Source organism: Anarhichas minor, unplaced genomic scaffold (assembly GCF_050575085.1).
Source record: "Anarhichas minor isolate MPS153535 unplaced genomic scaffold, ASM5057508v1 ptg000074l, whole genome shotgun sequence".
Taxonomy (NCBI): domain Eukaryota; kingdom Metazoa; phylum Chordata; class Actinopteri; order Perciformes; family Anarhichadidae; genus Anarhichas; species Anarhichas minor.
The window spans coordinates 5,291,634-5,305,233 of NW_027466520.1; the positions used below are offsets into that span (position 1 = coordinate 5,291,634).

Genomic DNA, 13,600 nt, shown 5'->3' on the forward strand with positions numbered 1-13,600 from the left:
TATAAAGCTTATCCCTATATGGCCCGCAGTTTCAGAGAGCAGCTGTTAAGAGGCAGATGCTGTAAACAGCACAGTGAGCGTCTTTGTCAACACTGGCCCCGTCAAAGCACACACAGCGTCGTAAGATAAACACTATTGTTCCCGTCTGCAGTCTCGTGTGAGAGCTGGCGGTGCCGTAAGAAAAGAAAACATGCCCTCCGGTCAGTCTTTTAGGAACTTGGCGATAAAAAAGCCGATGGTGTCCCCGTCGGCTCTGCAGGGGAGGGGGGCTGCCGTTCCTGTCTGGTCCCAGCTCAGCTCAGGACTGAACCTCTGGAGGAGGCGCAGCTGCTCAGGTGACAGGCCGGCTCCCAGCATGCCCTCCGCGCCGATGTGAGGCTCCTGGAAACAAGAGCGTGATTTGGTGAGGTCTCCTCAAACATCTCTCTCCATATCTGTGAGTCCGTACAGGTGTTTTTACCTGAGGCTGAAGGGTGAGGCAGGGGAAGGTCTCAAGGGCCCAGGCTATCTGCTCCTCGTTCTCCGCTAGAGTTACTGTGCAGGTGCTGTACACAAGAACCCCGCCTTTCTTCAACAGCCGCACTGCCTGCAACACAGGAAGACCTTTTATTAAAGCGGCTATAATCAATATTTATATAATATGACACAAAGTGTTACAAAGTGGTTACTCGTCGTGATGAATTCTCCTCATCTTCATGGAGCTTTACTGTGAGTTCCAGCTTGTTGTTATAGTTATTCGGTCCACAGCTTTACTGTTTTGGTCCCCTTTACAACTCATGGCGTTTTCGGCCAAACTGTAAAAAGTCACTGTACACTACCTGCTCAGCAGACACAGTTCGACACCAGCTGGTGAACAAAGTGGAGCACTTAGCGAGTGAATTTTGTACTTTCAGTCATCAGGTGGCCAAACACAAAACTCCTCATTAATGACTGTTGTTTTGTATCTGCTGGATTATCAACTTGCCCCTCCAAAGTGGCCAAAAATGAGTATTTCTTCAATCTTCTTGCTGAATAACTTTAAGGAGATGCGTGTGAAGACTGATGGAGCACTATATGTCACTAAGATAAATGATGTCCTCTGCACTCTACTGGACTCTAATCTCCCTCTAGTCATCCAGCTGTTAGCCATACAGCTGGATGGCAGAACCACTCTAAAAACAGATTTCACATTTGTTTTAGTCTGCAGTTATGTACGTTTGTATGAAAAGTAAGCTCAAGGTAGAAGGAGAAGTATTTTCTAGAGTTGCATTTCTGGAAAATAATTATCAATTGTCACAATGCATGAAGTTTTTTTCCCCTCAAAAATGTGTGACACATTCTAGAGTATAAATCAAAATTGTCAGTATTACAGCATCAGTGGATTTAACTTGATTAGATAAGAGCAGGTGTTTTGTTCACTGAACCTCCCCTGAAACAGCTTGAAGCCCCCCTTGGTAGGCCTGCCTCCCACTTTCAAAAACTAAATTAGAGCAATATTTCCATCAGTCACAGCTAAAACTATAGTTTAAATATATATATATATATATAACCTTGAGGTGTATTTTCCCCCTAAGATGTGACTTCAAGCAGTACGATCAGACACCAGTGTAATATGTGTCCAATGCTGCCATCAACTGGTCAAACTGAGTTACTATCAATGTGCTCAAGTGCTTCATCTGTGTGTGGTCAAACCTACAGCGTGGAATAACTTGCGCTGCAGTGGCTGGTAGGAACAGATCTCCTTGAGGCTCCAGGTACAGGACATGCTGGGTCTCTGTCCGAGTCCACTACACGGGGCGTCCAGAAGAACCCGGTCAAAGCTTTCAGGAGGGAAGGGAGGTCCTGGAATACGTTCAGAACACAGGAGATATTTATACATATGATTATTATTATTATTATTAATTTATTTTGTGTTTATTTGTGTCACTCTGTACCTTCAGCTCCCTGTGTCGGGTCGCTGCTCACAGCTCGAGTGCTGTTAAAGCAATAAGCTTTGATTGAACGTAAATGCAACATTTGGGCGTTTTGACGGATTCGATCGATCTTATTTCGGACCCTGTCCAGAGCCACGACCTCGCCCTGCGAGAGACAGACAAAATAATAATCAAAAAGAAATAAACACATAATTGTAAGTTTCACAAATGTATTTATTTCAGAACTCTTCCACTGGATTCAATAACAATTTAAAGCTAATTCTATTTGTTTTCATTACACTTCTTTTCTTTGTTAAATGAAAGCCTGTAACTAGCTTATTGGATTGCTATTTTCATTATATTTCACTTAACGTGTGTCGTCTTTACGAAGGACAAAGAAACAACCAAAGTCGACTCAGGAGCGCGAGCATGAATAAATCCTCTCACTCTGAGGAACAGTCATTTTCTGGATCAGTGGTTCCCAACCTTCTTGGCTCGTGTCCACCTAAATGTCTATTCATGACCTTTCATCAGAAGTTTGAGAAGTCCATGAGCAGTTCAAACTTTCTTAAATAGCTTCATTTGATTAACTTTTAGAAGCCTGAAAGGGTAAAAACCACCCCGTAACTAATCATTAGAGAAGAGTCAGGAGAAAAGTGTAGAAGAAATATGTTTTTGATTATCAATGATCCCATTTATCTTACGACGCCTTTGCTCTAGATTTAGCTGTGTATTAGATGTGTATTTTAAAGACTGCATTCTCAGATTGAAACCCTGAATATTAACTGTGATCCCTCCAGCAGCAAACATCTGTAACTTGTACCTGATCCCTCATGAGTGCAGCGATGTGGCAGGTCTTCCCTCCGGGTGCAGCACACATGTCCAGGATCCGTTCTCCAGGACTAGGCCCGAGAACGTGTCCCACAACTACAGAGGGGAGGTTCTGCACAACATGACAAAAAACAACACATGAGACGAGGCAAAAACAGTGCCTCCCTCTGTTCTGCTACATTATCAATTTAATGACACTTTAGGGACATTGATAATTAGGCACATTATAGCTCTGTTATACATTCTAATAGTATGAATACCTGCAGGAATGCCATGTTGGGTAGAACACCATCGAAGGAAGGACTCTGGTAAAGTGGCTCCACCATCCGAACACCTATTCCTCTAAAATAAAAGACGACAGTGACTGAGTACGTTTTCCTTTTTGGATTTAAAAGCAGCACAATGATTGTTTGACCCCGAGGAAGACTGGAGTGTGGTCGATACACAGTTGTCTTGTTTTTAATCATACAGCCACTATGAGAAAGGCTTTTTAACTTTTGGTTATATATATATAGATAATATATATATATGTTAGATAATACATGCAGATATTGTACTGTATGGGTCCAAGAAAGTTTCCTTCGGGACATTAATATCTGTCTTATCTGATCTTACTTGGCAGGTTCATCTGTGCAGAAGATGCCGGAGCGGTCTATCTGAGCGACTCCGTTTCCCACAAACACTCGGTTTCCCTGGAAGCTCGTGGCTCCTCGGGTGCACCGACCGTCCAAGTCAGAGAGGACGGACACCACATCGCCTGCCTTCATGTCTGAGAACAAAGAAACGCGGGTAAATTACATGCTCGATGACAACAATCAACAAAGTGAAAGCACTGTGATGATGATTCATTTGAATTTAACAGCATCTGTCTTTTGAGTCTTACACTTGGGGCTGGCGACGATCCCCGGGACGAAGACATGAGCACCTCTCAGTACGGCGCTGCCGCACTGAGCGCTGACCACCACCTCTAAGCTGAGCTGCTCCACGGGTCTGAGAACACGAGAGAGAAGCCGGTCACACTATTCTACATCTACGGCTCATTGGACAACCTCGAACTATGGCAGGGTTCTGGAGATACAGCATATGTTGGCGTGAATGGAGAATTAAACGCAACTTTTTCAGCTTTTCCTTTGTTTAAATGTTTGTCTGCAGGTGCATAAAAACAAATATATATATATGCAAAAATGCCACTATGAACCCCTAAAAAGAGATTATTATTGTGCTGTTTTATTCTTTCTTTTCTATCTCTTTGGATCAAAACACACAACTTAAAAATTGTGCACAACTGCAGTTGTTACACAAAAAGATTCAGTGGTTGTTTTTTATAATCTGTCCTCATTCCATGAAGTCTCGTGTGGGTTTTGGCCTCAGGAAACACTCGCCCAGTGGTCGGACTGATACTGCAATTTTAAGGCTAAGTGTGTGTGCTCCATAGAGCAGATGAGTCTGACGCTGTTCCAGCATTCCTTACATACCTCGGGCCCTCGACGGGAAGGAGCAGCACATCTGGAATTTGCGGGTGTGGAAGAATCTGAACGGAGGCTTCCTCTGCTGATGAGCTGCACATCTGCTGCTCAAACAACAACAACAACACGCTGAAAGATAAGGACACGACTGACCACCGCTGTGGCTGCTTTCCTTACTCCCCTCTTTCATTCTCACCTTTTTCAGCTCTTCTCCTAACTTGTGTCGGATCTCTTCCAGGGGAGCGAGATGAGTGCTGGCCCGAACACAAGTGTACGAGGGCGGGTGAGAGAGACACGTGAGCAGCTTCTGGAAACGACATTCTGCCTCCTGATGGCCGACTGCAGCTAACACCTGAACGCAAAACAAGACGACGTTAAATTAGAAGAGTTAAACAACTTAAAAAAAAACATCAGGAACTTTATTGATTTCAAGTTTCAGCATGTACCCCTAAAACGGCCATCGTACAGTATATTAAAGTGAAAATAACATTACTTCCACCTGAACAAACTTCATTCAGGTTAGATTAAAGATAATTAATAAATACTTCCCAGGAACAGAGCAACCACTGAGGACATCAAGCCCATATCTGCTGTATTTCTTTAGGTCCAAAAGAAAAAATAAACAGGCTATATTATGTTGGAAAGCCCAAAGTTTGTTAGGGAGGGTTTTACTGGAGGAATTTGTACAGATAACATCAGTTTGTCTAATATCTAAGCTACGCCGTGAAGGTTTCCGCATCATCCCTGTGTTATCTTTTCCACTGAAAGAGAGGAAGACGTCTATTTTTTAAGAGGTGTATTTATGATTCTCCAGAAGAGAGAAATCACATTCCTACCTCCTTGTTTAGGAAGACACTCCGGAGATAATCTGTGACTTCAGGCTTCAGTGAAATCCTCGGAAAAATAGACATTGCTTCAATCTGCACAAAAGAAAACGATCAGATCAATAACAAATAAAAAAAGAATGAAGCACGATTGATGAGCTGCAGGAGGAGAATGTAGATATCTGGTTAGAGTTTGAAAACCTCTGATGTTGATTGGATGAGGCTAAAGATCCATCAGTGGTTAAGACTTGCTTACAGTCTGGTGGAAATTCAAGGAAGAAAGACACCTCTTTGCAGTGGCTTATTCACACAGTACAGAGGCTTATATACTACTACTACTACTACCAATAATAATAATAATAATAATAATAATAATAATTGTTATAATACTTTACCCACAGGACACAAAATGATCGTAACTGGGATCACTTTAAACTCAAGTTCAAAGAGTTTTTAAAGAGGAAAAGTCTGATCTGGTGTATTCATTAAGTTTTATGATGTATTATGTGTATTGTTTTATTTGAAAATTGTTGGCTTTTTGTACATAGCTTATGTGTTGTTCTGTTGTGTATATTTTCTTGTTGAGTTGTGTGTTTCGTGCTCTTTTGTATGCATTTTCTTGTTAGGTTTTGTGTATCTCTGTATATTTGGTGCTGTGGTATGTGGCATTAGTTCATGCTTGTCCCTATTAAAAGACATTAAATAAATGATTATCACCAATAGTGTATTGAAAAACAAATAAGTAGATGCTATTAAAAACAAATACAGTAAAACCACAGAATAAAACTATTTTAAAAAACGTTAAAAATAATAATAATAATGTATTTTTTATGGGAGATCTAAATGACAATAAAGAGCTAATTTAGCTCGTAATTCTTCGCCACAAGGTCCGTCTATTATTGGCACTTTTTCAATTAAATATAGCACGTATGGTAAAGATGAGTAAGTGAGCCCTTAACAATATTAAACCTATAAATAGACTTTACGTCCCACACACGGGTCACATGTATATTCTGAACGCAATCAATCTTATTCAACATATCCACTCATTCATAATTAACGAGTGGTCCGTTAAATTAATTGTCTAATATAAGTGTGAAGGCGATGTGAAGGCTTTGGTAATAATCTTTAGGTACTCACGTTCTGAGGAGGAATGGATCGCTTGTTTTGGCAGCTACTTCCGCATACGTCACGAGCTTGGTCACATGACAGTAGTTGAATTCATAAATGGATGTAATGCAGCCTGTTGATCACCAATACCTGTATGATGTTTATGTGTTTATGAATATAAACATTACACACTGTAATGTGATTTAAAGCATAAAGGGACAGTTTAAGGGCTTTAACGTACACTACAATTCTTAAAAAAGCCTCTCGTCACACTTTTAAAAGTGTTGTTTTTGAATGAAGCTCTTAAAAAAAAAAGTCAACGCGTAACATGCCTCACGTCATCACGTAACACGCCTCCACGTCATCACGTAACGAGAACTGATGAGCTGGGGTTGTTTTTCTTCTCATAGAACCACACTATCAGCAGAAGAAGCCGTGCGAGCAGACTCAACGCTGTGCCGCAGTTACCACCGGGTTTGCGGAGGCTTTAACGTTAACCGGGAGCCGCTCGACAATAAGCCCTCGTACCTATGTTTACCGTACATGTTTACCGGTTTAGCTACGTTTTAACTGTGTAAACCGGACCGCATGGAGTCGGCGTTCAAACGGTCGGTGAGGTGTTCAGCGGACAAGAGATCATCCAGCTAATGTTAGCAAAAGCCGCAGCGGATTGTACAGTGTGGACGTGAGAGTGGAGAGAAGCTCGGTGCTCACTGACGGACACGGACGTTAACCTAAACAATGGGCCTCATATTCGCCAAACTGTGGAGCTTCTTCTGCAACCAAGGTGGGTGTAACCGAGGATAATAACTGTTAGCATGTTGGTACAAAGTGAGCAGTTACCTATAATAACTGCTGTGACTCCAGGACTCGCTGTCTTTGTTTAACTCGCACGTCAATAAACAGCCATTTAAACCACAGTTACCCATCTCACCCGCTCTTAATAGTGAATCTGTTTGTCAACAAACGTGATTAACTTAAATTACAGTAAACCTGCTCGAGCGTATTCGTCAGACGGCTTTACTTCACTTTTCAGGACTCTTCACGTTACATAACTTCCCCTAGAAAGCGTTTAAAAGTACTCCTCCATAACATTATGTCTATTGTGCAGTTTGCTAAGTGATTGTATTAAATATGACTCAGTTTTTGCTTAGTTTAACAATGATTCACTTGATATTAGGTCAGTGAAAAACAAAGGCACGGTATTTATAAAATACACCAAGTAGAAGAATGTGAAAAGGCAACAAATAGCCTCTATAATCCCACCCTTAATCCCACCCTTTCACCCCAACCACCCCAAATGACTTGCATGTCTTTCATCTATAAACTACTTTGTGACACTGTGAAATATTGGGCTTCAGATTCAGGTTGGCTCAGTAGTTTTCTTCCCATATATTGAGTGTTATTCTTGCTGTAAGAACGTTTTTGAGTGGAGTTGAAGTAATAAAGGATCTATTGCAGGCTCAGAGTATTGTCATATTCTGCTGTACTCCAATGGTCATTATTGTCATTTGGTGGTGAATATATATATATATATATATATATATATATATATATATATATATATATATGAATTCCTCTTGTCTTAATGCCCTTTGGGCTGTGTAGCATTATTGCCCGGCCCTGATTCCGGATTACTCTGTTCCCAGTGTCAAGTTGCATTCACTTTAAAGAGATTAGAGGTGAGGAGTGAGTGAGAAGTTAATTACATCTATATTACACGGTAATTAGGTCTCCTAAATAGTGCTGGGAATTGTGTTTGAATGTGTCTTGGTGTTATTTTTATCACTTTATTCTATTCTAAAACATTTTGGCTGCAATGTGTGTGTCAAAGAAAAGCCGTCTCATCGATATCTAAGATACTTGTGTGCAGATTTTCTTTTTTTTTTCTCTCCTGGTAATGTCAATGTTTTTGTTTATAATTCTGCAGAATAAGCGCATTCCTGTTTTGGAAATGTGACACAACCTGTGTTAGATGCTCTAGGTTTATACATGTTTCCCATAGACTGCTGTTGCTTCCATTATCTCAGAGTTGTTTGCATGTCAAAAAAGGGATTTATTTTTATGTTTTGATGGCGGTGACGGCCACAATCGGTCCTCACAGGGTAGCTCCTCATTAAGGAAGCCAAAGACATCCAACACCAGATCCAGTGCACACAGAGACTGTCAGAACCGCGAGCCCTTCCGACCAGACTTCCTTCGTCCTCGGCTGCCAAAAGCCTCAGAAGGGCCGGAAATATCAAAACACGAAAGTGTGATATTTTGGCGTGTCTGTGTCAGCTCTGCTTCTGCATTTAGTCCGTTCTGTTTGTCTGCTTCACGGCCGTCAAAGCCTTTACTGTTGCAAACGTTGCTCGCTGGGTTTCACAAATAGAAAAGAAGTTCCTGTAGTTTCAGCGAAACTGGGGGAGGAAAAAAAAGGTCAGGAAGTTTTGAAATAAGTTCGGCCTGTGTGATTTTAAATGGGCTGCAATGACTGACATGAACGCGTTGTATAGACTGACTCCAGATGTACTTTTACGACGTAATCATTGACACTGTGCTGTATTTGTTTTGCAGAGCACAAGGTGATAATCGTCGGACTAGATAACGCCGGGAAAACCACCATCCTCTACCAGTTGTAAGTCGTTTTATGTGTCAGTTCTACAGTTGCAACCGACTTCAACTCGGTCGTGCTTCTGCAGCGAAAAACTCACTTTATGATTCTGTTTTTTGTAAAGTCTGATGAACGAGGTCGTCCACACGTCGCCCACCATCGGAAGCAACGTGGAAGAAATAGTGGTGAAGAACACTCACTTCCTGATGTGGGATATAGGAGGGCAGGAGTCTCTCCGGTCCTCCTGGAACACCTACTACTCCAATACAGAGGTGAGAAACACAAGCATCGCTATTGGAGCACATTTTGTACACCGTGTACTACTTTTCTCACAGATGAGTTGAACACAAGTATTGTCCGGCAGCGGCCGGGTTTTCTTCACGAGCGTTGGCAGCTGGTGTGTTTGTTCGGAGCACAGACGGCAGCAGGGGCCGCCCAGGTCGGAGGTCAGCCTTTCACAAAGGGGCCCGTCTGAAAGGCGAAGCGAGGGTCAGCCTCCGCAGGGAGAGGAAGAACAGGAGAGTCACGCCAGAGGCAGATGTGTCTTATTAAAAAGAGCTCGTGAATTAAACGCCCCTGATAGAACATCTGCCGTGGCACGGCAACGCGGTGTGGTCACACGAGACCTCGGCTCTTTCTCTCTTACACGTCTCTGCGAAACATATGAAGCCGTTTTTCTTTTTTCAACAGATTGAATATTATTCGGCAACTATTTTGGTAATTGAGTGACATTTTTCAAGCTTCTCAATTGTGAGGATTTGCTTTATCTGTCTTTTGTGATGGTAAACTGAATATTTTTAGGTTTTTGACTGTTGTTTGGACAAAACAAGCAGTTTTTAAATGTCTGCTTGTGCTCTTGGATATCATTTTTTTGCTTGTTTCTTAAACTGCAACAATTTTTCAACTCTTTTTATAATTGATGAAGCTTTTTAGACCCTTTTTTTCAAACAAAAATGACAAATGTTCTCTGTTTTCAGCCTCTCGGATGTGAGGATTCGCCCTCTCTCTGTCACATATGACAGTAAATTGAATACCGTTTGAACAAAACGAGCACAAAGAGACCTCGCCGTGGGCTTGGAGACACAATGAAAATGTCATTTGCACTGTTCTAAAAACATTTTACATAAAAGATGAATGGATTAACTGCTAGTTCCATCAGTGTAAAACGTGATCTCATAAACAGTTAATGCAGCATGTTAGAATAAACTGTGTGAGCAGTTAAATTGAGATTTATGGCAGGGAAGTACTAAATATTTCTCGCAACATATATTGTAGTAACATTGCAGTTACTTTGGCAACGCCACTCTTTGTTCCGCCGTGTCAGACTCCTGTAGATCGCTGGCTGTGATTTGGGTCACAGTAATGTTGGATAACGCGTGTGGTTGAAACTTTTCCCTGAGTCGTTTGGTTTTTAAATGGCGTCTCTCACCAACACGAACGAGCCTCTGGTCCTTTTGTCACACAGGGTCGCTCTCTCTCATTCAGAAAGGGGTTATTAGCATCGCAGTCACCAGAACCCATTGTGTGGCCCTCGGCCCGGAAATACCCCCACGCTGTGTTGCATTTTCATTTCTGTAAACGTCTTTTTTTGGCCTCCCACTCTGCAGTTCATCATTCTGGTGGTGGACAGCACAGACAGAGAGAGGCTGGTCATCTCTAAAGAGGAGCTCTACAGGATGCTGGCTCATGAGGTAAAACCATTTCAACATCTCTTTAAGGAAGCACACCACACAGACTCTGTTTTTATTCTGGACTGTGGTTTTCCACCACGGATAGCCCCTTCCACCTTCAGAAGGTGGTAAGAGAGCGAGGGTTATGGTTTCATTGTTCTCTGCATTCTCCCCTCAGGACCTGAGGAAAGCAGCTGTGCTGATATTTGCCAACAAGCAGGATATGAAGGACTGTATGTCCGCGGCGGAGATCTCCAAATACCTCACCCTAAGCTCCATCAAAGACCACCCCTGGCACATCCAGTCCTGCTGCGCTCTAACAGGAGAGGGGTGAGCGCTATACGTTGATTCATATGTGTGTTCAGAGGTGTAGTCAGCAGGATTTTAATGAATTCAGTGATTAGATATTCATTAAATTCCATCAAGACCAACTGCCAAAAGACCTAGAAGTACACTCACTATACAGGAGTTTTTAATAATGATCAATATCTTGTTTCAGTGACAACAATGAGACAATAGAAGTGTGTGTGTGTGTGTGTGTGTGTGTGTGTGTGTGTGTGTGTGTGTGTGTGTGTGTGTGTGTGTGTGTGTGTGTGTGTGTGTGTGTGTGTGTGTGTGTGTGTGTGTGTGTGTGTGTGTGTGTGTGTGTGTGTGTGTGTGTGTGTGTGTGAGAGAATCTTTTCTCAGCACAAACAGGAAGGAAGCCTCATTCAACTTTATTTGCGCATCACAAGTTGTAAATATGTTGTGCAGCCAGAGGAATAAAGTTCACTGAAACATCCTTGGATAAGTCTTCTGTCTATAAAGAATGTATATTCTTCATTGTTTTTCCAGTTTATGCCAAGGCCTTGAGTGGATGACCTCGAGGGCCGGACTCAGATAGCCCCCCTCCCCCGATGGCCTGACTACCTGCACCGCCCACATGGTGGCAACAACAGCTTGTCCTTACCGACTTCTTTGTACCTTTTATTATTTGTTTTAAATGACAAACTTGGACTTTGAGGAGCATTGCTCCCACAGCTGAGTTGTCACAGTGGAGCTGGTGTTTCTCCCGAATGGACCACAGCTGATGGACTGACCTGTTTAACTGGAACCAGAGCTTTTACAGTAAAGGAGGAGAAGATCACCTCAGTGAGTTAAGAGTGTGTCCAAGTGCAAAGCAGGGCTGCACTGGACGTGATTTACACTACACACATATCATGTCGCACCATATCATATAGCAAGAGAATGCCATAAACATCACGTTGGTGCAGCTCTAGTATTTTTGTACTTATTGCCTCTATAGAAGTTTGTTCATGTTCAGGTAAAACATTGACAAGCAAAGGGATTACAAGCAGTATTTTCAAACCAGCTTTGATGGGAATGGTGGCACAAGGGAGTTTTTCGGAATAATGTTCTCATCCTTTTTTTTTTTTTTTCGTTCTCATTTCTAGCACAGACATTGTGTGTTCCACATGATTTCAGGTTCATAAGCTACATTGTTGGTGGTTATTGTCACACTAGAACTTCTTGGTGCCGTATTAAAATGTGGTCAAATATACATCTCTCTTCTTTATCAACTTTGAGTCTGTACTTGTATGTAATTGAGCCAAATGGTGGGAAGGGTTGTCATGCAAACTTTTTTTTTTTCTTAAAACTGACCCTTTGGCCATTAAGTGTAAAAGTGTCAAATGTTGGGAACATCACTACTTCAAGTACAACACTCTGCTTTGATAACAGTATGTTCAATTTAAACACTTCAATTCTGCATTCTGATTTTTATTTTATTTTTATTTGTACTTTATTTTACTTTTCTATCTTGTATTAACATGTGATCATTGGTGCTCTGCAGGCGTCTGTAACGGATCCACTGCATCCTCATATACATATATATAAACATTTCATTCATCTCCAGCAACCATTGTGACCCGTATTCCTCTCTGAACATTTTGTACACCACCAAACGTTTATGGGGAAGGTGTTATTTGTAAAAACATCCTGGACTTCAGTGGTTTATTAGCATTACGATAGTTCAATATTTTGGCCATCATGTAGTTTAAATGCTTGATCCTCAGCCTTAACCAAGCTGTCGTGAATGAATCGGACAGTCTGGCCATGATTTCTTTTTACCCTTGTTTCCTTCCCTTTGACCCGGTGTAAGAATTCCTTGAACTCGGTGACAGATCGATGCACGCGTCACTTTGAAACCATGTCTACCTTTTGCAACTTCCTTTAGTGGCCAAAAAGGATGAGTTACATGAGTTTCATTGAGTCTGAATCAAAACGGTGAAGAAGAACTTGGTGCCCAGCTTGGTCTTGGAGGGCCTTTGGGTCTCTATACTTTGTGGGACAAGGTTTCTTTACATGAAGAGGAATAAGGGTGGGCTGGTCAGCCCCCAGACTCTTTGCAGCATTGAGCTTGATCTCAAGCAAAGAACTGATTTCCAGTCTGTGGTGGTGTTCAGTCTGGGTCATGTACTGTATTTCAGTTTTTGTTTTCAATAAAAAACTTTCTTTTGAACTTTGAGCCTGAAATGATTTTCTTTCTTTTTCAGCATCTTTGAAATATACTTCTAGTTCAGGGTAAAAGGAATACTCGACATTTACTTACACGGTTTGGCCAAATGTCACCTTTCCTGCATCCTTTTTCGACATGCTATACTAAGACTTGTTTTCGACATGCTGTACCAAGACTTTTTTCGAACAGATTATATGACTTTTTTATGACGCTTAAGCGGAAGTTCAGTCAGGAAGACCGTCTTTACACTCCTTGTCATTCATAATCTCTCGGTCTCTCTCTCCCTGTGATTACTCTCTGATTGTGGGCGTTCACTTTAAATTAACCAACCAGGTAAAAAGAAAGTCCTGTCTATATGTATGTTAAGTATGTTAAAAAAAAAAGTTTAAAAAAGTCAAAATAACGTGTCAAAAAAGTCATAAATGTCAATAGTCATGGTACGATATTTCATGAAGAAGTCAAAACAAGTGTCTCAAAATGTCATTAAAAAAAAAAGTCAGAGTATAGCAGGCTGCAAAAAAAGTCATAAAAATGTCGTGAAACAAATCATAGCTGGAAATGCTGAAAAAGTCCTAAAAACATTTTAACCTAGCATAGTCATAATACAGTATGCAATAAAAAAATAAACCAATATTCATGTGCTAAATGAAACCCTGTGCTGACACACAATGGAAGATATTTGAGGAGAGTGAAAATATTTACCAAATCTCTTAA

General features: G+C 41.4%; 2 protein-coding genes across 2 annotated transcripts; one reads left to right on the forward strand and one right to left on the reverse strand.

Annotated features, from left to right (window-relative positions):
• Positions 1 to 60: 60 nt before the first annotated feature.
• Positions 61 to 6,192, reverse strand: nsun6 (NOP2/Sun RNA methyltransferase 6). The gene is made up of 12 exons (XM_076080869.1): positions 6,154 to 6,192; positions 5,026 to 5,109; positions 4,386 to 4,541; positions 4,199 to 4,293; positions 3,607 to 3,713; positions 3,339 to 3,492; positions 2,984 to 3,065; positions 2,716 to 2,835; positions 1,914 to 2,058; positions 1,676 to 1,821; positions 461 to 586; positions 61 to 381 (listed from the first exon to the last, which is right to left on the reverse strand). Exons 2-12 carry the CDS (start codon positions 5,098 to 5,100, stop codon positions 202 to 204), a joined length of 1,386 nt encoding a protein of 461 aa, XP_075936984.1. The 5' UTR covers positions 5,101 to 5,109; positions 6,154 to 6,192; the 3' UTR covers positions 61 to 201.
• Positions 6,193 to 6,526: 334 nt separating this feature from the next.
• On the forward strand, positions 6,527 to 12,889 carry arl8 (ADP-ribosylation factor-like 8). The gene is made up of 6 exons (XM_076080871.1): positions 6,527 to 6,910; positions 8,683 to 8,743; positions 8,844 to 8,991; positions 10,327 to 10,410; positions 10,568 to 10,719; positions 11,224 to 12,889. Exons 1-6 carry the CDS (start codon positions 6,865 to 6,867, stop codon positions 11,270 to 11,272), a joined length of 540 nt encoding a protein of 179 aa, XP_075936986.1. The 5' UTR covers positions 6,527 to 6,864; the 3' UTR covers positions 11,273 to 12,889.
• Positions 12,890 to 13,600: the final 711 nt, after the last annotated feature.

Coding starts and splice junctions, on each gene's coding strand:
- arl8 (XM_076080871.1), top strand. CDS start 6,865: ATGGGCCTCATATTCGCCAAACTGTGGAGCTTCTTCTGCAACCAAG. Junction 6,911..8,682: donor GAGCTTCTTCTGCAACCAAG/GTGGGTGTAACC, acceptor TTTGTTTTGCAG/AGCACAAGGTGATAATCGTC. Junction 10,411..10,567: donor ACAGGATGCTGGCTCATGAG/GTAAAACCATTT, acceptor TTCTCCCCTCAG/GACCTGAGGAAAGCAGCTGT.
- nsun6 (XM_076080869.1), bottom strand. CDS start 5,100: ATGTCTATTTTTCCGAGGATTTCACTGAAGCCTGAAGTCACAGATTAT. Junction 4,294..4,385: donor TAGGAGAAGAGCTGAAAAAG/GTGAGAATGAAA, acceptor TTGTTTGAGCAG/CAGATGTGCAGCTCATCAGC. Junction 3,066..3,338: donor TGCACAGATGAACCTGCCAA/GTAAGATCAGAT, acceptor CTTTTATTTTAG/AGGAATAGGTGTTCGGATGG.